At 40.8% G+C, this 24,563-nt stretch overlaps 1 protein-coding gene across 4 annotated transcripts in view; it reads right to left on the reverse strand.

The window, feature by feature from the left end:
* The window catches only part of CGNL1 (cingulin like 1), a 124,668-nt gene that overhangs the window by 30,198 nt on the left and 69,907 nt on the right, over positions 1–24,563 (reverse strand). For all 4 annotated transcript variants that reach the window (XM_034784431.1, XM_034784433.1, XM_034784432.1 and 1 more), the window contains exons 9-10: positions 10,036–10,242; positions 9,443–9,547 (exon numbers count right to left, since the gene is read on the reverse strand). In XM_034784431.1, coding sequence (XP_034640322.1) covers positions 9,443–9,547; positions 10,036–10,242 — 312 coding nt within the window. The remainder of the gene's footprint in view (positions 1–9,442; positions 9,548–10,035; positions 10,243–24,563) is intronic.

The raw sequence follows: 24,563 nt of genomic DNA on the forward strand, positions 1-24,563 counted from the left end.
TCAACAATAACGACACAATTTAGTGATTAATCCCCTGAAGCATGTGCAACACAAATATTGCAGCATGTGCTAGTGCATGCATGAGAAACTGAAATCAACTAAAAATAGATGAGACAGAAAAGTGAAACCAACTTGTCTCTCTTAATTGCCCAAACTGGGAGAAATGTAAATATGAAGCAAACAGCATTAATAGTGAAAAGCAATTTAAATTTTAAGAGTCACTTTTTAAAATCTAGGCTCAAAAGACCTGGGTTCTATTCCCAGTTCTGCAGTTGGCCTTCTGGATGAATTTAGGTACATCACTTCACCTTTTTGTGCCTCAGTTCCCACAGCTGGGGGAAAAACGTGCTGTGCTCATGATACTGATGTCCTTTTGTAAAACTTTGAGCTCTATGGATGAAATGTGCTATAAAAGGGCTAAGAATTAAATATCTGCAAAATGCACAGTGATACAGCATAGTCATCTAAGAGCTATTAAATGCTGTTCAGCAACAGTCCAGTCTAGCTGGCACCACAGAATTTAAAGAATCCTGAAAAGGTTTATTTTAGCACTGTAGTGCTAAAAGCTGGGGAATCACTGGGTCCCTGTTAATGTGCCATCTTCCAACAGGCCATCAAAATCTCAGATACCTCCACCCTATCAGTCTTTCACAAATCATTTTTGTGATGTTGCACCCCATAACGCTTTATGGAAGTATGCTTATGAATGTAAATATGACATAACTGGAATATGTTTTATGCTACATATGCCATGTAACAGATCTCTAAAAAGGTTATGATTTACTGAATATATTCATCCTATTTGTATGGATGTATCATTTTTGTATTCGAAGTTATGAATATTGGCTGTGTACTTGTTTGATTTTAAATAGCCTTAGTAAGGCATTTGGTCAGCTTCTTTAGAAAGGAATTTGCAAGTTAAGTGCCCAATCAAAAAACACTTAATGGACAATGGATCTTGGAAGACTCCAATCCACATAAGAAGTCTACCTGAGGACGTTGAAGGTAGCATGTGAACAATGGTTGTCACCTGTAAGGAAATGAGTCATACATGGACACGTGACTTGCCCATGTGACTCCAAAAACTCCATCTTGTAGCTGGGATTCTATACAAGGGGCGGGAGGGGTCTCCACAAGAGAAAGTCTATATAAAGTCCTGGGAGACCCCTCCATTTGGTCTTCAGCTGGCTCCACCCCCAAAGGATACCTGAAAGAAACTGGAACAAAGGACAGTAACCATAGGGATGTGAGTGATTGCTGGACCCAGACTAGAAGGAGGCTAGTCTGTAAAAGAAGTTTACTGGAACATCTCTGAGGGTGAAACTTCATCTGTAATCACTTCCTTACCGTATTAGGTTTAGACTTGCGTGTTTTATTTTATTTTGCTTGGTAATTCACTTTGTTCTGTCTGTTATTACTTGGAACAACTTAAATCCTACCTTTTTTATTTAATAAAATCACTTTATACATATTAATTAACCCAGAGTATGTATTAATACCTGGGGGGGGGGGAGGGGGCACAAACAGCTGTGCATGTCTCTCTATCAGTGTTATAGAGGGCAAAAATTTATGAGTTTACCCTGTATAAGCTTTATATAGGGTAAAATGGATTTATTTGGGATTTGAACCCCATTGGGAGCTGGGCATCTGAGTGTTGGAGACAGGAACACTTCTTAAACTGTTTTCAGTTAAGCCTGCAGCGTTTTGGGGACGTTGTTCGGACCTGAGTCTGGATTTGTAGCAGGCTAGCATGTCTGGCTCAAAACAGGCAAGGTTCTGGAGTCCCAAGCTGGCAGAGAAAACGAGCTCAGGGGTAGTCTCAGCACACCAGGTGACAGTTCCCAAGGGGTTTTCTGTGACCCAACCCATCACAATTTTATGTTACAGTCTGTTTACACATGCTTGAGAAACAGACCCCACAGACACAGATCAATAAACTATACAGTGGCAGAATGGTAGTGCCAACGGAAGCTGTTCTATGCCTGCAGTGTACTGGAGGGGGGGGGGGGGAACATAGTAGCAAATCTGGTCAGTTTCTCAACTTCAGAATTATCAGCAGAAATCAGAATTCTTTTCACCAACACAAGTTATTTTAGATGTGAATATATTCTATTGCTTATGGGAGATTAGGGGCACATGTCACATTATTGGACTGCAACACATTTGGTCAACTATTGTGTCATACAAATTTTTGCCTGGTGTTCAGATATGAGGCAGTCTAGGAGAATGGTAATAGCAAATACAGCCTTTTTTTTTTATTACTTATTGTATTGGGCCATATGCTAACATCCTGAAATGAAAAAAATATAATTCCATATACCTGTCTCTCCTCTTTTTCACTCATGTTACATTTTGCTCTTCATGACCGAGGATATGTCCACACAAGCAGTGCTACAGGACACAGTGCTGCAGCTATGTCACTGTAGTACTGCAGCACAGTTGCTTCAGCGATGGAACGGGTTTTTCCTCACTGTAGTAAGTCCATCTCTTCGAGTGGCAGTAGCTAGGGTGATGGAAAAATTATTCCATCAACCTAGCTGAGCCTATAATGGGAGTTAGGATGTGAAATTTTTCAATGGAAAACTTAGATTTTGCTGAAATTTTCCTTTGGGAAAAGAGACAAAATATTTCATTTTGAGTCAGTTCAACATTAAATTGTATTTTCATGTGCTGCCACAATGCCTCATGGGAGTAGTAGTTTGGGTACTTCATGTCCCTATACTCCCCTATGGACTGGGCTCTTTTGCCAGATTACATCTTCCATGATGCACTCCTGTCTTCTCTCTGACTCATCCACATGGTGTGTCACAGGAATCACATGACTACAAGTGCACCATGGGAGATATAGTCTAACCAGGAAGCCCAGCCCATAGGAGAGAATGGGGGCCAAAGGGACCCAAACTACAACTCTCATGAGGTACTGTGGCACCTTAGTACACACAAATTAATAATTAAACATTTTAATTCAGTTCAACAAACTAAAAACTAAAAACATTTTGATTTGGGAATGTCAAAATGTTTTGTTCCAATCAAAAATCTGAAAACAAAGTGTTTCTAAATTTCCATTTTTTTTAAAAGAACTTTTAGTTCTGTGAAAAGTTTTGTTATTTCAATGTTGTATCCCAATTCAGGATGAAAACAAATGGCAAAATATTGAAATTTCCCAAAGGGCGAAAATTTCAATTTTCACTCAACTAACAACAAACTGGAATAGTTACTTCTGGAATGCCTCTCCAGACTATTCAGTCCACACTTCATTAAACAGGAAGAACTAATGACATGTCAGGATTGCTTTTACGTCATATACTCCAAATCCCTAGTCTTTAAAGGGCACGCTAACTGCCCTATGTTGGAGTCTTACTAGGACTTGGTTTTCTTGGTCTGTAGCTACCAAAACATAGAAAAACTACACTAACAGTCTCTCCACTTAAGTTAGGACCAGACAAAGTCTAAGGGGTTGAAAAGGAAGGAGAAAAGACCACAGCAACTCTCCTCTTCCATCTACCTGTCTGTTGCGTGGATGGGGAGAAAGGTTGAAGAGAACTAACTGTACCTAAGGTAGTCATGGGTTCTAGCTGTGAGTATACAGCCTCTGCTCTAATGGTGCTCTCTCTTCAGCAATATGGCTCTACACTTGACCCCCTGCAGGGCTGTCACTAAATGGTACAAACTAGCTCTTAGGGAGAAAATCTGCCTTATAAAGTTTGATACAAAATATAGTCACTTTAAAAAGGAGAACTATCTTTCTTATAATGTGTCCCCAAATTTAACAGATCTGGTAGCAATATTTCAGCAGATGTTTTCTCATTGGTTGTCATAAAAACTATTTGTGAGTGGGAGAGTATAAACACAGTTTGTACTATGCAGTATTCACTAAATATGTCCACCACACATGATTTTACAGCACTGCTTCCAAAGATTAACACATTTATAATACTCTGAGTTCTATTAGCTATAAAAGGTCAAACTTCAAAGCAAGAACACACAATTTCAGATACACAAATATATTTTATATGTAACAGAAGTACTACTATTACTTGCGTTGAGGATGTGAATATTTTGAACTTTAGTTTCATTCTGAATTACTACTGAACATCCAAATGAATAATAGCTCAGGGTATGTCTACACTGCCCACGTTACAGTGCAGTTGCGGCAGTGCTGTGACATGGGCAGTGTAGACACACTTTATCCCCGGGGGAGAGCTCACCCGGCGATAAAAAAAAACAACCCACCCTGAACAAGGGGTGGTAGCTTTATCGCCGGGAATGCAGCTTCTGGCGATAAAGCGCTGTCTATACCGATGCTTTTCAGCACTAAAACTTTTGTCGTTCAGGAGGATGTTTTTTCACACCCCTGAACAACTAAAGTTTTAGTGCTGAAAGTGGCAGTGTAGAGATAGGCTCAGTCTAGCACGTACACTTTATAAGACTTCAGTATTTGACAGTTAGGAATGTTCTGTAGTACACATAGGGACTTGTCACCACTGCAGTTGCTCAAGTTACAGTTTGAGCTATTACCCCAAATGAGAGTCCTGTCCACACACACAAGCCCTTAATTTAAATGTGGTGGTGCTTTTATCTCAAATTGGCTGGCCCTCCAGGGGTATAGGCTACAGCTCGAGTTAATAACTCATCAGCTGCTAACACAATCTCTCTGTGTAGCTCAATTAATATTTCACACTGTAGCTGCTCTCACTCAAGCTAGGCTAACACTAGAAAAGTAACCTGAGTTATCTACACACTGCAGTGTTAACTCGAGGTGACAAGAACTTTACATGTTTTTCCATCCACAGCCAAAGGGCCAAAGTCTGATCCCTTAGGGTACATCTACACTACAGCGGGGAGTCGATTTAAGATACGCAAATTCAGCTACGTGAATAGCGTAGCTGAATTCGACGTATTACAGCCGACTTACCCCGTTGTGAGGACGGCGGCAAAATCGACTTCTGCCGCTTTTTGTCGGCGGCGCTTACTACCACCTCCGCTGGTGGAGTTAGAGCGCCGATTCGGGGATCGATTGTCGCGTCCCGACGGGACGCGATAAATCGATCCCCGAGAGGTCGATTTCTACCCGCCGATTCAGGCGGGTAGTATAGACCAGGCCTTAGAAGTCAGTGGCACAACTTCCGATGACTTGAGCAGGATCAGTTGTTCGCCTGAAGTATTGTATGCATGACGCTATATGTTGCAATGTTGGCAAAGGACTTAGAACAATTAGTGTCTGTTGGTTTTTTTAATAGCCTATGAGTTCTGTGATGAAGGTGGGTAATGGAAAGAATAAGCAGCTTTCTTTGAGATAGCTCTCAGGAAACTCCTAGAAGTTCCTGTTCTCAGGGACTGCATAAGACCCTGGGGAAATTTTGGCATGTGTTTTGCTTCTAAAATGCTGGAATACAGAAAAGTGGTTAAGAAACAAAAGCCATACTACAGAGGTCAGCACCAAAAAAATCACTATTTGTCTGAGCTTCCGTAGCTGAAAACTGCAATAAGCTCACATCATTCTAGCTACTGGAGTCTACTTTGAATGAAGCTATTCCAACTACCCACAATAACCACTTTGAAGTGTCTTGCAGCTTTAACCATTTTGAGTATGAATCTGGGAAGGAGAAGCATTGCATCTTGCTGTGTTTACTGGAATGGTTACAGCTTTATTCAGTAGATTTCTATTGGTTCTTGATGTGTTACTCCATTATTAGTTATCTGTATTGTAAAAGCACAGAATCAGGAATTAGGACCCCATTGTTCCGGGCACTATACACACACAGAAAAAAAAGAGATTGTTCCTGCCCCCAAAAGCTTACTATAAGACTCATTTCACATTATTAATATTTTCTCTTTAGCAATAGGCTACAGCTCAAGTGATGTAGAAAAGAATGTAAATTAAAGACCTGTTCACAATGGAGCACCAAACCATGCTGGCTACCACTGTAATCAAAAACTATTAAGCATGGTTCTGCTGGAGTGGTGCTGCAGTACGGACAGGACACTATGCCAAGTGGTGAGATGAAATACTCAAGTCTACTTCTCTTCCTTGAAATCAGGATTAATTGACATGTTCTAAAAATGATTCTCAAACTAGAGCTAAGCAAACCATTCACAGTAAAATGTTAGTTCAACAAATTTAGCCCATCTTTGTGTTTGCTAATTATCTGCAAACAGAGTTTGCCTTGCTAGTTATTTGAAAAAGATTTGCGGAATGGCATTTTGAGCATACTTCCCACTTATGGATTGCTCGCAAACCATTTGCTACTTTAAGTATTCACTATTCATAATTTCCTGTTTGTGCTGTATGCAGGGCCGGCACAACCCATTAGACGACCTAGGTGGTCGCCTAGGGCACTACAATTTGGGGGGGCGGCGACTGCGGCGGTATTTCAGCGGCGGGACCTTCCACTGCCTCTGTGGGGAGCGGCATTTCGGGGCTGGACCTTCCGCCGCCTAGGGCGGCAGAAAAGCTGGCAGCGCTCCTGGCTGTGTGACTGGTCACCTAAACAGATGGCACTGTTTCTGCTCCCTGAATGGGTGACTCCCATTCCAAGCCCTTTCAAAATGGCTACAAAAATACTCCTTTGAAGATACTTGTGGAAAACACATATTTGTAGGGTTTTTTATGACACCTCTTTCTGTGAATTGTTTTGCAAAAAACCCACACCCCCCATACACAAACATCAAACACCAATTGTTCATTTAAATGTTGGTAACAAGTAAATACCGTAAATGGAATTGTAATTAAAATAAAAGTATATTTCCTTAGAGGATAATTAATGTTCACAAATACTTTTCCACAGTATTCAGGGGTCTAATAATAACAAGTGTTGTAACTGGATTAAGTATAGATCCAAGTTATGTTCTTTCTGCTGGGCATTACAAATCTATGAAAATAGTTTACCACATTATAACAAGCTCTAATGGATCAGGCCTAAGGTAGCTGGCAGGCATCAGCAGACCAACACTGACAATGCACTAGCCGAACAACTTGGAACCAATCAAGTGGTGAAAAGAGAACCTGTAACTGAAAGAAGGGAGCTGATTTATTAATTTGATTTAAAAGATTGTCAGATTAAAAATCACATTTTTAAGGAGAAAAGTTCCTTACTTGTACTGTTAATAAATTAGATTCTTAAAATGGACACAAATTTAAAAATCTAACTTAATTTTCACAAATGTTTCTTGTTTTATTATGTTTTCCATTGAATTCAGATTTAACTGAATCATGGAAACAGTTGTCAGGAAAGCTTCCCTTTGTCCTATAGCCCATCTGTAGTCAGGTTCACTTTGTAGTTTGTGGTCCAGAGGAGTAGAGTTTGAGTTGCAGACCATACAGGGGAATGTTGAAATTCAAATTAAGACCACTTTTTTGTGTTCGAGAAACATTTATAACAACACACAAAAACCTTATATTTTAGCTATGATTTACTTGACAGAATCTCTTTAACCTTAGCTTCTAGATTTGAAGGTGAATTTTACAATTTAGTATTTTAGAAACACCAGTGCTTTTGTAATGCACATAAAGGTGATATGCAAGGAGGAAAAATTGGGCTTGTGCCCTTTTTAGCTGCTCTAGGATATATCCTGTTAAAAGGTGTGCCAGCCCTGTCTCACCACCTGCTTGCCAAGAATGGCTCTGCTGACCCCTGCCTCTGTTTCCCCTTCATGCAGGATCCATTTAAAAATCCACAGAATCCAGATATTCAAAACATTCTTTTTCTGGGGTGCAATTTATTAAGTCCTGCACAAAGTCTTTGAAAATAGAACTCAACCCTACAGTTTTCATCCCAGTTTCAGCCTCCTTCTTGAGGGTCTGCCTCTCCTTAAAAGTGATTTATCTTGCCTCAGTCCCAAGCTGGGCACAGCCCTTCCTCCCTGAGGGTCTGTCTTCCTGCTCTCCCAGCACCTCTTGCCTGGATTTGACCTTCTCCACAGGCCTTCCGCACTGGTATTTCTCCCCCTGCTGACGCAGAGCCCTCCAGGAGTCTTCTAACTCCCTACAGTGTTTCTCAGGCATCTGCCTACTACTACCACCTGCAGCTGTCTCCCCCTTTGTAAAAGAGAAGGTTACTCACCTTGTGCAGTAACTGAGATTCTTTGAGATGTGTGTCCCTGTGGGTGCTCCACTTCAGGTGTTGGTGGGTCCCAGCGCTGCTGATTGGGGATTTTCGGTAGCAGTGCCTGGTCAGGACGCGCACGTGCAGTAGCTGTCTCGTGGTGCCATTGGTGATTCAACTAGTGCCTGTGCATCCCATACCCCTCAGTTCCTTCTCAACCTACCACCGTTAGGGTTTTGGCAAAGATTCATGGAACCGTCGACAGTCCGAATGGCAGTACTCTGTATTGGAAGTGATCTTGTCCCACTGTGAATCGTTAGCCACTGCTACTGAAAATCTCCGATCAGTAGTGCCGGGATGCATCGACACCTGAAGTGGAGCATGGACAGGGACAGCACTCAAAGAACAGCCTAGGTGCCTTCCCTTAAGCCCAACTGGGCAGCAGGTAATCAGTCCAAGTGAAATGGACCCCATTCCCTCTTAAAGGGGCAGTCACCCTTTGATATGTCCCTATCCCTCCAGTGGGACACAGGCCATCTCCCCAAATATCTGCCCACCAGAGAAGCCTCCAGGTTTCTTAACATTTGTCTTCCTGCCGCAAAGAGCACAATTTTGAGGTTTCTCCTCCATAGCAATTCCTCTCCCCATCTCTTCTCTGTGTCCCCACCACTCTCCTCAGCTCAGTAACTGAGATCTGGTATGGGAGGGAGAACTGCCACTACCACCCCATCACTCACCGATGACCTTTAATTCTTCCAGCTAGATTTTTCTTATTTATATGACTGCCAGATTACAGCCTCTTATCCTCACACATGGAAAGGCTAGCTGAAACACAACCAAAGCTGAGAGATAACTAAGGAGTAATGGCCTCAAGTTGCAGTGGGGGAGATTTAGATTGGATATTAGGACAAACTTTTTCACTAGGAGGGTGGTGAAGCACTGGAATGAGTTACCTAGGGACGTGGTGGAATCTCCTTCCTTAGAGGTTTTTAAGGTCAGGCTTGACAAAGCCCTGGCTGGGATGATTTAGTTGGGGATTGGTCCTGCTTTGAGCAGGGGGTTGGACTACATGACTTCCTGAGATCCCTTCCAACCCTGATATTCTCTGATTCTATTCTAGGATTCTATAATTAAAAATTACAAAACAGATTTGTCAAAAACTGGACACGTTTGCTGAGGATTTATTTCCCTCCAACTTTGTTCAATTAAAAAAAGAAAGATTTTTATTTTTAAAGAAGGCAAACTTAGTTAGATGAAGCTATGCTTACAGGAAAGATCTGAATGGTGCTGTGAGGGCCAAACTTAATAGAATGGGAATTTTAATATGACCAGAGAAAGTCACCACTGCAGAAAACAAACAAAGACATTTAATATTCTGACTAAGTTGTTGTACTTACCTGCATATCCTCCAGCTTGCTTTCCAAAGACTTTTTCACCAACAGCAGTTCCTTTCCCTCTTCCCCAGCATGTGCCAGGACATCTTCTAATTGTTGCTTTTCTTTCTACAATACAAAAGTTTGATAGATTCAGGAATACTGATGTTGCTTTCTCTCTAATCTGCCTTCAGAAGATCCGCAAGCATAAACATAAAACTGCAAACACTTAAAAACATTTTCACTGGCTTCCTCTTGCCTTCTACATCAAGCTCCTCTTCCACACCTCCAGGACTCCACATTGCACTGCTTCCTGCCTACAACCTCCCATTTCCTCTTAAACTCACTCAGGCACATCACCAATGTGCCCATCTCCTACTCTTCAGTGTTATTTTTCATACTGTCACATCAGCTGAAGCAGCCTCCCTGTACCTGTAGAAGAAGCTCCAGCCTGCTCTCTCCTTCAAGCCCACTGATTTTGCACAGGTTTTACGGCACCAACAATGACTTTGCCTGCCTTCATCTCATCTTTCATCTTTTATTTTTGTGCACTGTACCCATCCAATCATGAACAGGAAGAAAACCACACTAGTTACATGTCTGGTTTTGTAACTTACCTCATATCTCTCTATTTTTTCCTTCATTGTATCTTCTTCTCCTTTCATATTATCAATCTGTTGATGGAGTTCTTTAATTTTGTCCTCTAGCTCTTTAATTGTTCTCTTCAATTGTTCATTTTGCTCAGCCAACTCCTTCACTCGATTTTCTGCGCTACTTTGCATCTGTTCTGCAGTGTTTCTTTCACTGGCGAGGGCAGCAGCATTCTAGTAAAAAGGAGAACAGAAACAGTGACACACAAAACCTCCATTTTTACAGACAGTGTAAAAATATGCAATTTGTTTCCAAAACAGGTCTCAGTCCATGTAATCCTGGATGAAAATTTTAAAGATGGAAATATTTTCTGATTCATATAGATAAAGGAACACTGTCAACTGAAGTTTTTGGCATTTTGGAGCAAAATCCATATTCGAGTTAAAAGTAAATTAGTTGTACCCTCAGAAAATAAACATGCAACCTATGCTCTCGGAAAACTTGCTTTTGAGCAAGTTTTGATTCAGAGAAGCACAGTTGCCTGTTTTATGACCATAAACTCCATTTTGAGAACCTCAGCATTCTGAGCAAGCCCAAACTCCCATCCATCTGTGACCTATAACAAGCCAGTTTGCATCCAGATCCCTAGAGCTGAAAGAGTAATAACTCTTCTCCCACAACTAAATTCTGAAACCAAAGATACCATCCATACAAAACTGTGGCTGTGTCAACCTGGAATATTCTATGAAAGGTCAGATTTGTGTGGGCCACAAAGGTGCATTTGTATTACTCGCAGAGCCATGAACCACAATACCCAAAGTTACCAGCTATGTAGGTAGGTAAGAGAGTCCTCTTTTTGAAGGCATTATTACATTTTCAAATAATATCTACTATATTTCAGCAGCCTTTTGTCTGTCAACTCATATTCTTACTTCAATATGTCCCATTTTAAGCTCCTAGGTAAGTGTAATCTCATGCTTAAATATTTTTTAAAGTTACCATAAAAAAACCTAATAGATCTCAAGAGCAATGTGAGCCCTTGAGGAGTAAGTTTCTGTGTATTCAGGAGGAGTTTTAATCTGTTTAGCTATAAGTGAGTTGCTGTAGGTTATATATTTTACTAGTTAGGGCAGTGGTGTTGGGAATTTAGCTGCTGGGGTTTTGTTTTATTAACATATGTCGGGGTGCTTAAAGTTTTCAAAAGGATGCTTTTTGTATATTTGCTTAGAAACAAAAAAATCCAATGCATTAAAGACAAAATTATAATAAAACTACATCCAATGTTTTCTCACATGACATGGTATTATACTGTGCATTCATAGATTTTTTGGCAATGAGCTTGGTTGCAGCATTTGAATCTTTGCTTTGTATAGATCATATGACTTGTATAATATTTGTCCTACTGTTTATATATGGCTATGCAATGAATTTGTTACAGTTCAAAATCTATAAACAGAAAGCTTACTTTAATACTATTTTGAAAACATGAATAAACAGAGTTTAAAAGTAAATTAAATAAAGCTAACCTTGTGCAACTGATAAAGAATTGGGGTTCATTAACATTCAAAATGAAACCCAAGTTAACAAAAGAACAGAGAGTCAGAGACATAAGCCTACCGGTAGAGAGAAGAAACTAGTGTATTGAGGAGTCATGGAAATGGCAATGAGAAGGAGGAGATGGTGAGGAATGGTGTCATTGTTATCATTATATGTGGTGTGGCAGGTTGTGGAATGGAAGAATCATGTGACAGAACAATCCCGAAAAGAGTTGACTCAGGTGAGCTTAACCATGTATGCAGCATACACATTTTTAAACACTTCAACTCATAGGGGTGACCCCCTAAGTTGATCTGATCTTTGGCCCTTTGCTTATGTTTCATTCAAAACTTCCACCAGGAACGTAAGACTGCTTTGTGATAAAAGGTTTGGTTCTTGATCCTGGATATTTAGGCCCTAATCTTGCAAAGGAATCCATCAGCACAGATCCTTATTTCCAATACAAAATCCCATTGACTTTTGCATTAGTAACTTCAAAAATATTTAAGCACGACATTGTGTATGGGATTATATTTACATTCATCTCAGAAATACAAAATGGATTACCCAGTGTAGGCTAAGTGAATTCTTTTGTAGATAAAGTGAAAAGAGGGGTATAGATAGCTATTTTACAATATTTTTGCTTTACCGGCAAAAAATAGAGGTAAGCAGTAATTCATTTGTAAATTGAAACAAAGCCAATTGCTTTTTAAATGGAGATTACTCTCCAGGTGTAACAGGACATATCAGCAACAAAGCTACACCATGCTGTATGATACTAGAAAAATCAACACAGAAGAAGAAGAAGAAGAAGAAAAAAAGGAGTACTGCAAACCTGATTCAAGTTATACAAGAGGCTCTTATTCTACAAAGGACCATTCACTAATTGTTTTCTAGTAAGCAATAACAAAAATATGCAAATTACTCTGATAAAGCTGTAACTCAGAAATTGCTCAGACTGTCCATTTGGGTTAATGAACTCTTTATACAAAAACTGGCAACACAAGCAGGATGACAAGTTCTAGTCTTTTTGCAAGTACTCAAAAAGGCAGTCAGTTTTTCTGAACATACATATTGGTTAAAGAGCTTTGAAATGTATTTCTGCTGATGCTGTAACTTCACATATACTTTTTGGTATATCCTCTGTATTCATTTATTTTTGCTTTTTGTAATGCAGCAGTTTTACTAATTAGCAGGCACTCTACCAGTGGCTCCTTTTTGTTTCATTTCCCCCCCTTTTACTAGCTGAGTGAAAGAAGCTTAGGCATGCTGGGGAGTTCAGTGAATGGAATGTTGATTTGTCTGTTCTTTCTCATCCAACCGCCTACACACTGCTCCAGAGTTAGAGAACACAGAACAGAAGGCCCATACTGTACCTGAAGTATCCAGCACCTCATCTTGTGTGTCTGGGCTATTCTCGTGTCATATCAATACACCCCCCCCACCCCCCAGAAGCATTATTTATTTAGACTAGAGCACAGTACCTACATCAACAGGAAGCACTGTATGTGAGGCAAAAGGAACTTTACCCACCAGAGTTAAAAGTTAAGAAAGTTCAGCACCGTCACAAAGGCTTAATACAGTCATATCTCCGGATCTATTCTGACCTGCCTTTTGCTTTATGTATATTATGTATCACTCAAATTAAACCAAATTGGTATTCTCCCTTCTCTTCCACTGCATGTCTTCAGAAACTGGCCAAGGTTGAGGTCAAGCATGTCTAAAAGGGGAAACTTAAAAAGGAACCAACTCCACTGAACAAGTTCCAAGTATTTTCTTCTCCAACATTAGTTACAATCTTGGGGGGAGAGGGGGAGGCTGGGGAAAATAGATGTGTAAGTAAAAGCTGGCTCAGGCAGCCTAAACTTGTCTGACAGCACGTAATCAGCAGCTCACCACAAGTCTCCAATGATCCTGGCTATGTTGCAGGGGTTATACTTTCACATAAATGAACTGTTCCTGAACAAATTCTCTATAATATATTACACCTAGCAACACAAGTGGCTGCAACAAGTTTGTTATCCCATCCTGCCTCCCCACCAGGTTTTGGTCCCAGCCCTGAAGCGGACAGTCACATGCCCGCATAATCAAGCAGGTTTTGGTCACTGCCAGACTGCAGCCTGTGATCCATGTGCTCTACGTGCTCTGGTTCTCTTTGGCTGCTGGAAACCAGCAACAGGACATGGTCCTAAGAACAGGGCACCAATCATGTTTCCAAATCTTGTGCCACTGCCAAATACCATGAGACCTCAAGCCCACCCCAGAAGTCCCGTGGGGGCTGGAAATCTCTTGTCCTTTTTGCCCTCTCCCTTCATGAACAGCTCAGGACCCTTTTCTGATTGAATGAAATGAAAAACAAACAAAAAACCCCAGAGTAATTTTTTTCTGCTGCTCTACTGTGGAAGTTGATTGGCTCCACTAATTTCAGGGGAGCCACATGCAGGGGACAGACAGGGAAGAGGTTGGGTAGCTCACACTGCCATCTTCTTCAGAGAAGCTATATGAGTGGAATGGGCAGTGAAATATAGGCCTGTCAACCTGCACAGCTGATGGTATCCTGAGAGAAGGGAAGGGAACGCTAGGGGAGCCCACATGTAATGAATCCATGTGCTGCAGACAGACAGTTATTGAATCCAACAGAACTAGAACTCTTGTCCTTTGAATCCAAAAAACTCAAGACTCTGAAAGAGGACAAAAGAAGCAGGACCTTCCATAGGCCGGCCACTAGAGGGCAACGTTACACACAAAGCTAGTATGTTACATGCACTGCTGCCTCTTCAGAGAGGGCATTAAGGCAACGGCCTACCTAGTCCTAAGGCTACATCTTCACTACCCACCATATTGGCGGGTAGCAATCGATTTATCCAGGATCTATATATCGCGTCTCGTTAAAATGCGATATATCGATCCCCGAACGCGCTCACCGTCGACTCCAGAATTCCACCGGAGTGAGCGGCAGTAGCACAGTCGACAGAGGAGCCGCGGCCGTCGATCCCGCGCCGTGTGGACCCCAGGTAATTCGATCTTAGATGCTTCGACTTTCAGTACGCTATTCGCGTAACTGAAGTTGTGTATCTTAGATCAATCCCCCACCCAGTGTAGACCAGCCCTAAGTGAAATCCCTGTAATAAAAAGGCAGGAGAAGGCTTGAGAACTGCTGGACTAAAATCATCTCTATGCTATCTGGTTACAAACACTGACTTTTTGAATGGTAATTACTGTATTTCACATTCTACAACTTGAGGATGGCAAATATAATAAAAAGTTTAGGGCTGCCCAACAGATTGTATTTAAAACTACCATAGGTCATTCTGGTCTCAATAGGCCTGTCTATGCGAGCAAAAAGATGCGTTTTTTTCAGTTGAACCCAGGCTACAACATGATCAGCTCAAACAATGTAAAAGGTGTTAAGTGCTGTTCACAGAGGCATTTGGGGGGAGAGAGGGTCACTCAGTTGAAAAAAACAAAAACAAAACCACACTTTCTCCCCCTGTGTAAACAGAACAAATTAGTGGTAAGTGTGCTGAGTATTGACTGTCTACTGATATGTGGCCCTCCTCCCTAGAAGTGGCTGCATTTCAATGATGCTATATATATATGGCTTGTGAAACACTTTAAGGTCCTTCAGGATTAAAGGCACTAAATAACAACAACAATTAAATTAATGAAAAGGATATTTCCCATCCAGAAAGCACCGAAAATTAAAGGCTCTATATATCAGTTTACTCACGAGTATAAAAAGTTAACCAGAGAGACAGGGTCACAGAAAGGATCAGAACTAGAACTGTATGTTGAATTTGGAAAGAGAATAATCATTTATTTTCCATATAACCATTTTGGGCTCCTCAGGCTGTGTCTAACCCTTTGAAGAGTAACTATGAAAGTGTGATTATATATGTAAAAACATGCATGGCATTTAACAGGTACAGCTAGTTGGGTGAGATTCCTGAAGTCAAAGACTGGAATGAATGCATCCATATGTAGTATATAGAGTGACCTTTATGGAACATTATACTAATGGCTGTGTTTTGAAATTAGCATATCTTAATTCCCAGATTGTAGTTTCTTTCTTTAAATATTCTAGCCACGTACATTCTACCCTTTGCCTGCCCCCCCTTTTCTGTGTCATTGTGTTTTAAAAGCACATGAGCTATCACAAAATGATGGGAAATAGCAAAAATCTACCAGTTTGTTCACACTGGGCCAGGTGATAAATTGTAGGGCTTTGGCGGTTGTGCTTTATACCACTGAAGCAAGGATCTATTTCCACACCCCTTACATCTCCCAGATTGGCTGGGAGATCCCCATTTTTAGCTGTTTTCTGTACTGCTCCTGACCAAGAACTACCATCTCCCGTTGGTTAGGGACACTTCACGTCGCGTGTTTAACTACTGAGTCCCACCTAGGAGGACACTAACCACAGAAGCACAGCAAAGAGCATGGTCACCCAAGCCACTGCAGCGTTGCCAACTCTTGTATTTCCATTGCTAATCTTGCAATATTTGATGTTTTACTTAAGCTCCAGCTTCTGTAGGTATGTGAGTACATTAGAACCTCAGCATCTGTTTAAAACAAAAAGTTCCTACCCATTGTGGTCACTGAGAAAAAAATTGAAACTGTGACCTGGGTGCACCTGAGGGATCAATAGTCAGATGGCAAATAAAACCCCCAAATTTATTTTAAAAACTAATAATTTTAAGCCAATCTCATGATTTTTAGGGGGTCTAAATCAGTATTTTTAAACATTTGCTGTTGGCAATACCGCCCGTCACCACAGACTTAGAGCTATGGCTAATGCAATACTGGGCAGTACCCTAGCCATCTCATCTTGGCCACAAGAACCTGAGAAAAGTAGCCAGTGAGTGGCAGGTGGAGCCAGGGGCCTGGAAGTGGCAGGAAGGGGCTGTCAGAGCCCCCTAACTATCAAGGATGAGGCAAGGAGCAGCCAGAGCAGGGGTGGCCAACCTGAGCCTGAGAATTGAGACAGAATTTACCAATGTACATTGCCAAACAGCCACAGTAATATGTCAGCAGCCCCATCATCAGCTCTCCCCCCCACCCCGCCTGCTCCCAGCGCCTCCTACTCACCGGCAGCCTCGTCGATCAAGACTTCCCCTTCTCTCCCCACACCTCCTGATCAGCTGTTTTATGGTGTGCAGGCGATTCGGGGAGCGGAGGGGAAGCGAGGGCATGGCAGGCTCAAGGGAGGGGGCAGGAAGGGGTGGAGTGGGGTCAAGGCCTGTGGCAGAGCCAGGGGTTGAACAGTGAGCACCCCCCGGCACATTGGAAAGTTGGCGCCTGTTGCTCCAGCCCCGGAGTCGGTGCCTATACAAGGAGCCGCATACTAACTTCTGAAGAGCCGCATGTGGCTCCGGAGCCACAGGTTGGTCACCCCGAGCCAGAGTATTCCTCAGCTGATGACAGGAAGCAGCTAGAGTCACCTCCCAGCCCAGGCAAACAGCAAGTTGTTTCATAATTGTTTCTACAGAGTGTCTTGCACCTTCTTCTGAAGCATCTGGTACTGGTCATTGTCAGAAACGGGACACTATATTGGATGGACTGACCACTGATCAGACATTAAATCTGACAATTTCTGTATTGCTAAAACTCATTCCATGCTGCAGCCAGGTCAGATTGAAGTTCAGATCATTAGGACACTTGTTATTGATATAAATGAATTAATGCATATTCAAATATGCAAATTAGAGTGTTTCCTAATTTAGATAAAATCTTCAAATTTCTGGACCTTCAGCATTAACAGGAATATATTTCCAGAAAATTTGAAGATTTTACCTAAATTAGGAAACACTCTAGTTTGAGTATTGTTAACCAGGACTGTCAAGCGATTAAAAAATAATAATCGCGTGATTAATCGCACTGTTAATCAATAATAGAATACCATTTATTTAAATATTTTTGGATGTTTTCTACATTTTCAAACATATTGATTTCAATTACAACATAGAATACAAAGTGTACAGTGCTCATTTTATATTATTATTTATTTTTGATTACGAGTATTTGCACTGTAAAAAAACAAAAGAAATAGTATTTTTCAATTCATCTAATACAAGTACTGTAGTGCAATCTCTATCACGAAAGTTGAATTTACAAATGTAGAATTATGTACAAAAATAACCCTGCATTCCAAAATGAAACAATGTAGAACTTCAGACTCTGAAGGTCCTCACAGTCCTATTTCTTGTTCAGCCAATCGCTTAGACAAACAAGTTTGTTTACATTTGCAGGAGATAATGCTGCCCACTTCTTGTTTACAATGTCACCTGAAAGTGAGAACAGGCATTCTCATGGCACTGTTGTTTAGCCGGTGTCACAATGTGTTTAGGTGCCAGAAGCGATAAAGATTCATATGTCCATGAATGCTTCAACCACCATTCCAGGGGCCATGTCTCCATGCTGATGATAGGTTCTGCTCAATAACAATCCAAAGAGGTGGACAGATGCATGTTCATTTTCATTATCTGAGTCAGATGCCACCAGCAGAAGGTTGATTTTCTTTTTTGGGGGTTCGGGTTCTGTAGTTTCTGCATTGAAATGTTGCTCTTTTAAGACTTCTGAAAGCATGCTCCACACCTCATCCCTCTCAGATTTTGGAAGGCACTTCAGATTCTTAAACCTTGGGTTGAGCGCTGTAGCTATCTTTAGAAATCTCATATTGGTACCTTCTTTGCGTTTTGTCAAATCTGCAGTGAAAGTGTTCTTAAAATGAACAACATGTGCTGGGTCATCATCTGAGATGCTATAACATGACTGCTATAACATAACTGTTACAACATATATGGCAGAATGCTGGTAAAACAGAACAGGAGACATACAATTCTCCCCCAAGGAGTTCAGTCACAAATTTAACTAATGCTTTTTTTTTTTTTTTTTTTAAACGAGCATCATCAGCATGGAAGCATGTCCTCTGGAATGGTTGCTGAAGCATCAGGGGGCATACGAATGTTTAACATATATGGCACGTAAATATCTTGTAATGCCAGCTACAAAAGTGCCATGCAAATGCCTGTTCTCACTTTATAGTGACATTGTAAATAAGAAGAGGGCAGCATTATCTCCAGTAAATGTAAACAATCCTGTTTGTCTTAGCAATTGGCTGAACAAGAAGTAGGACTGAGTTTACTTGTAGGCTCTGAAGTTTTACACTGTTTTGTTTTTGAGTGCAGTTATGTAACCAAAAAAATAAAAATAAAAATAAAAAACTACATTTGTAAGTTGCACTTTCATGACAAAGAGCTTGCACTACAGTACTTGTATGAGGTGAATTGAAAAATACTATTTCTTTTATCAGAGGGATAGCCGTGTTAGTCTGTATCCACAGAAACAATGAGGAGTCTGGTGGCACTTTAAAGACTAGCAGATTTATTTGGGCATAAGTTTTTGTGAGTAAAAAACCCACTTCTTCAGATGCATTTGTTAGTCTTTAAGGTGCCACCTGATTTCTTACTATTTCTTTTGTTTATCTTTTTTGCAGTGCAAATATTTGTAATAAAAAATAATATACACTTTTATTTCCATTACTATGCAGAATACAATATATATATAAAAATGTTGAAAAACATCCAAAATATTAAATACATTTCAATTGGTATTCTATTGTTTAACAGTGTGATTAAAACTGCGATTAATCACAATTTTTTAAATGATGATTAATTTTTTTAATCGCATGAGTTAACTGCGATTAATTGATATCCCAAAAATGACTACTTATCAACATATCAGACAAAAATACCAGCCCTTTAGTTAGTCTCTCCCTACCTTCCTGCACTAAACTTGCTTTTCAAAAATATGTACTTTAACAGACTGATACGTGTGTGTAAATGAATGTAGGTGTATAGACCTCTGTCTGTCCCTTTATTCAGTGTAGCAAATCCATTCCCTGACAGTGTTGCTACTTAAAATATGTTTCATACCACGAAGTGCATTACTGCTACACTCCTGTATCTTCTAATACTATATGAATCTAAATGGTACCAATGCTGGATGCAGCCTTTTCACAGTGATATCTCCGTTCAGAGAAGACTTAGATAATTTCCCAACAGAGTGGTGCAGACTGATCCAGTTAAGGGGGGGAGTGGGTCGAGAGGGTCAGCTACATCTCTCATTCTTTTTGACCTTGCTGATAAATTTACAAAACAGACTTAATGCTGGCTGCAGAGTAAGCGGGTTATCTTACTGGGAGATAAAAATCCATGTCTGGAACAGCATGCACAGACACACACGGAGGCAGCAATAATTTACTGGGTCAAATTCTGCTCTCTGTTACAGCACGGAAATCCAGAGTACCTTCAAATCAGCTAGCAAGTTCTTCAGTAAAAGCAAAGAGCTATTTACTGCTGGAATTATTTTTATTTAAATTAAAGACGCTAACATGGCGCCATTTTTAGTTTCCTGTATTGTTATTTAGTTTGTTTGCTTGCATTTCTATTTGCTTTGTTTTCTTCCCATGACCATTTGTCTGGCTATGCCGAAAGAATGACAGGAGACATTAGATATGGGTTTAATCAGGCCGCAACTTTATTATAAGATGTCTGGGACTAACCTGGCGATAAAATGTGCAGTGCAGGTGAAAACCCCCACAATTCACTGGGGGAAGGGGGGGGGTGCTTTTTTCAGCACCAGCACATACTCCACCCCACCCCAAACCAACAACCACCACCTTTCCGTTCATGTCCCTCCAATAGATCCACTTCCAGTGGAAGTAGTACCTTCAATTCCAGCCAATTCCGGGGGGTGAAGGGGTGGGAGGCCTTCCACCCGCTCCCCCCTCTTTTCATCCAGATCCCTCCAGCAATTCCCTTGCTGGGACCTTACCAACCACGCCCACTCGTAGGAGGGGTTAAGGTGGACTATAATGATGGGGGGTTGGCTCCCTGCTGTACCAATCAGAGGAGTCCACAACTGCCCTCAGCTAGCTCAATTACCAAGCACCTCTCCTCAATTCCTTTTCCAAGCCATTTATCCATTCTTTTGTGCCTTAATTTATGGAGTACCTACACTGAAAATCCACTACGAATAAAGAGTTGTGACATATGGCCTACCGCCTGTCATGCTATGCACAAACAGAGTCCACCTGAACCTGCTGTGAGGAAGGCGAAACCCCCCTCCACTGCACCTGGCCAATATGGTGGTAAGGGAAAACTTCCTTCCCAGCCCCCCTTAACGGGGCGGCTAGCGTGACGCCCACAGCAGATATAGCTAATCACCCGACATATTTCTGACCTATATAGGGAGGCAGGGTGGGTGCTGCCCAGCCTGTTTTGAGTGATATGGGGAAGGCTGACTTTTTTAAACCCCTCATTCCTAGGTGGTGAGTCATCCACCACGCTGACTGCTTTTCTAGTGGTTTTACGTCTCCCCTCCTCCCCCAAGCCAGAAAGCATTGCCCTCCTCTCCAGGCCAGCCAGACAACCACCCCTCCCCCCCACTTAAAGTACAGGGCGGTGATTTGCCTGGCCTCATGCCTGCTCCCTACATATCATTCAGTTCCTCTCCCTTCCCAATTTCACCCTCAGGCCTGGTCTACACTACGAGTTTAGCAGCGTTAAATCGAATTAACCCTGCACCCGTCCACACAACGAAGCCATTTTTGTCAAATAAAGGGCTCTTAAAATCGATTTCTGTACTCCTCCACGACAAGGGGAGTAGCACTGAAATCGACATTGAAATGGTCACTCTACTTCCCTGTAAGCCAACCGCCCTCCCCTCCCCCCTTTCATCTTTGCTTGCAGAGGCAATAAAGTCAGTGTTGTTTCAAATTCATACATTCTTTATTACTTCATCACACAAATGGGGGGATAACTGCCAAGATAGCCCGGGAGGGGTGGGGGAGGAGGGAAGCAATGGGTGGGATTGTTGTACGGGCACCCCCTAGAATGGCATGCAGCTCATCATTTCTGTGGGATGTCTGGGGCTCTGACCCAGAGCAGCCACTTGCATCTGTGGTTCTTTAGCAGGCTTCCCTGATATTCTAGGCAGCACTTAATCTCCATTAGACCAAACTTAAAGAAGAGAATGACCTGGGGAGTCATTCCCATTTTTGTCTAGCAGGGCCGGCTCTAGGTTTTTTGCTGCCCCAAGCAAAAAAATTTTTGGCTGCCCCCCTCCCCCGCGCTTTTTTTTGGCTTTTACACGTTTGCACTTTGCAGTTTTGTTTTGACTGTTTAAAATTAAAAAAAAAAAAAAAAAACAGAGAATTTGTAGTTAGTGAAATAAAACAATTTCCTACTAGTGTAATTTTAATATTTAATTTTAACAAAAACACAATAACAAACAATTCGAGTTCAACTATACACTGTAATGAAAAACTTTAGTGTCTTCCAGTTTCTCATAAATTAAAAGAATTTATATGAACTGAATTTTTCTGGTTTTTATACTTGCGTAGTCTTAATAAGTTAGTGAAATCTAAATTTTTTGCAATAGTACTTTCAATTGAAATTAATGCCAGTCCTGACATACGATTTTGAGACATGGTGGACCTCAAATAATTTTTTAGTAATTTCAGTTTTGAGACACTGCGCTCACCAGAAGCCACTGATACTGGTAATGTTAAAAGAATGCGTAATGCTATAGCAGTGTTTGGAGTGAAAAAATCATTTCTTGCTATAAATTCTAATACTTTTAGAGGAGAAGTTTTAGGACTTATTAGCTCAGATAAAGCTATTAATTCATCATACAATTCTACTGCATCAATGTCAGCAGTGTTATCAGTACTGAGCGCTAAATGTAGGTCTTGGCACTGCTTCATGAGGTCTTCTTTGGAAAACTGATTTTTTTCCCGAGGACGAATGAATTTTTGAGGTGCAAACGTTGGTTTAAAATCAAGATCCTCTGCTATTGTTGTTGCTTCGACAGTTTCTTCAAATCCTTCATCTGAACGGTATTTTTTTAAATATTCCAGCATTTTATTCAAAATCATCTTTGCCTCGGATATGTCTATGGTTATGTTCTGCATAACTTTGCTGGTCAAATTAATTTGATTTCAAATATTGTGCCAAATAACCGTGCAACATGAAAATTGAAACTGCATCATTTTCTGAGCCAATGTTTCAGCTTCATGTCGAAATGAAGGATCAGACGACAAGTCCTGGCTTATTTCGAATACTGCATCGTAAATCTCTCCTGATGAATATCGGAATGATCTAATAGCTTCTATCCTGCTTTCCCATCTAGTTTGACTCAGAGGTTTAAGTGTGAGTTTTTGTTCAAGATGCTTCTTCAAGACTGCCCAACAGTGTGTGGAAGCACTAAAAAAGTTGTAAATTGCTTGCACTGTGGTAAAATATAAAACGGCATCTTTAGATGATTTGGCTGCATCACTGACAACCAGATTGAGCGAATGCGCATGGCAAGGAATGAAAAAAGCTCGATTGTTTAAATTCAATATTCTTTGCTGTACACCTGCATGTCGTCCTCGTATGTTTGAGCCGTTATCATACCCTTGGCCGCGCATATTTTCATAGTGTTCCAATCTCTGTAGAATTACATCTGTGAGGGCTTTCCCAGTAGTTTCATTCACTGGTATAAATTCTAGAAAGTGTTCACAAATTTTCACTTCTGCATTTTCATCAATTTTCAGAAATCGTAAAACTATTGACATTTGCTCGGTTTTGCTCAGATCTTGAGTACAATCAACTATAACTGAATAATATTTGGCATGTTTCAAATTCGATAAAATTTCATTACGCACTCCATTAGAAATTAATTTTATTATCTCATTTTGTGTATTTTTACCCAAATAATGGGTGTGAATCTCTCCATCTTTCACTCTTCGTACATGCTCAGCCATAACATTATCAAATTTTGCCAATAACTCAACCAATTTTAAGAAATTTCCATAGTTATTCTCATATAAAATATCCGAGGCTCCACGGAATGCGAGGCACCGTTCGGCTAGGAAATTAATGATTGCCAGTAAATGTTCCAACACTGCTTGCCAACGTAGAATTCCTGAATTTAGTTGACGTTGCTGTACCACAGCGATTGTTGTACTGATACGTAATCTGTTTGACAGCTCAATCCAATTTGTCAATGAGTGTAAATGATTTTTTGATGTTTCATGTTCTTTCAAATGCTGATGCAAATTTCGCCAGTCATTAAAACCTGCAGTTGCCAGAAAAATGTCCGAGTTACAGAACAGTTTGCAGCAAAAACAAAAAACTACATCTTTGGTCTGTGAATACACTAACCACGATCTATTAATTTGTTCCCCATTTTTCATTTTTTTCTTCATACTGTATGGCATAAATCGACGATTTGACTCATTAAATGGATATTCAAATGTAGGATCTAGTTTTGAAGGACCTTTTTTCACAATAATAATTCGCATTGTATCAGTAATTATTGTCGGCCATGTACTTGCATCCGATCCTATGTCAGTCTCTCCACCTTCCAATAATTGTTCTTCAGTTTTAGATTTGGATAACAGTTCTTCATTTCTGGACTCTTCAGCTGAAGTAGTAAATCTTTGGATGGATTGTGATTGTTCATCTTTATCAGTTATTGAAGATAATCTTTGGTCAGATTGTTGTTCATCTTTATCAGTTGATAAAGGTAATCTTTGGTTGGATCGGTCTTCATCAGTTGATGAATAATCACCTTCAGTGCATTGCTTAGAGCTTTCTCCTTGATTGTCGACTTTTTTAAAATACTTTTTTGAAGTACGAGATAGTTTTTCTAATTCTTTTTGCCGTTTCTCTCTTTGTTGCCGGTAAGCAGCACCAGAAAGTCGTTTTCATCCCGGCATTTTAGCCCTATAACCACTGGCACCAATGCGAAATGGAAATTAACCCCAATTTGCGCCGATAGGGCAGCACAGTACACACACGTAATCGTGATTTGAGTGACCGTGTCACAACATGACATGATATTTTTCACGTCACACTCCTATTGCACTACTGTACTTGCTGTAGATAAGGTGCTAGTCACTGGGGCGAGACAGCTCCCCACGAGCTTGGATACACACTGGACCCAGCCCTGCTGGCGTTTTCCCAGCGCT

Source organism: Trachemys scripta, chromosome 10, assembly GCF_013100865.1.
Source record: "Trachemys scripta elegans isolate TJP31775 chromosome 10, CAS_Tse_1.0, whole genome shotgun sequence".
Classification (NCBI taxonomy): Eukaryota; Metazoa; Chordata; order Testudines; family Emydidae; genus Trachemys; species Trachemys scripta.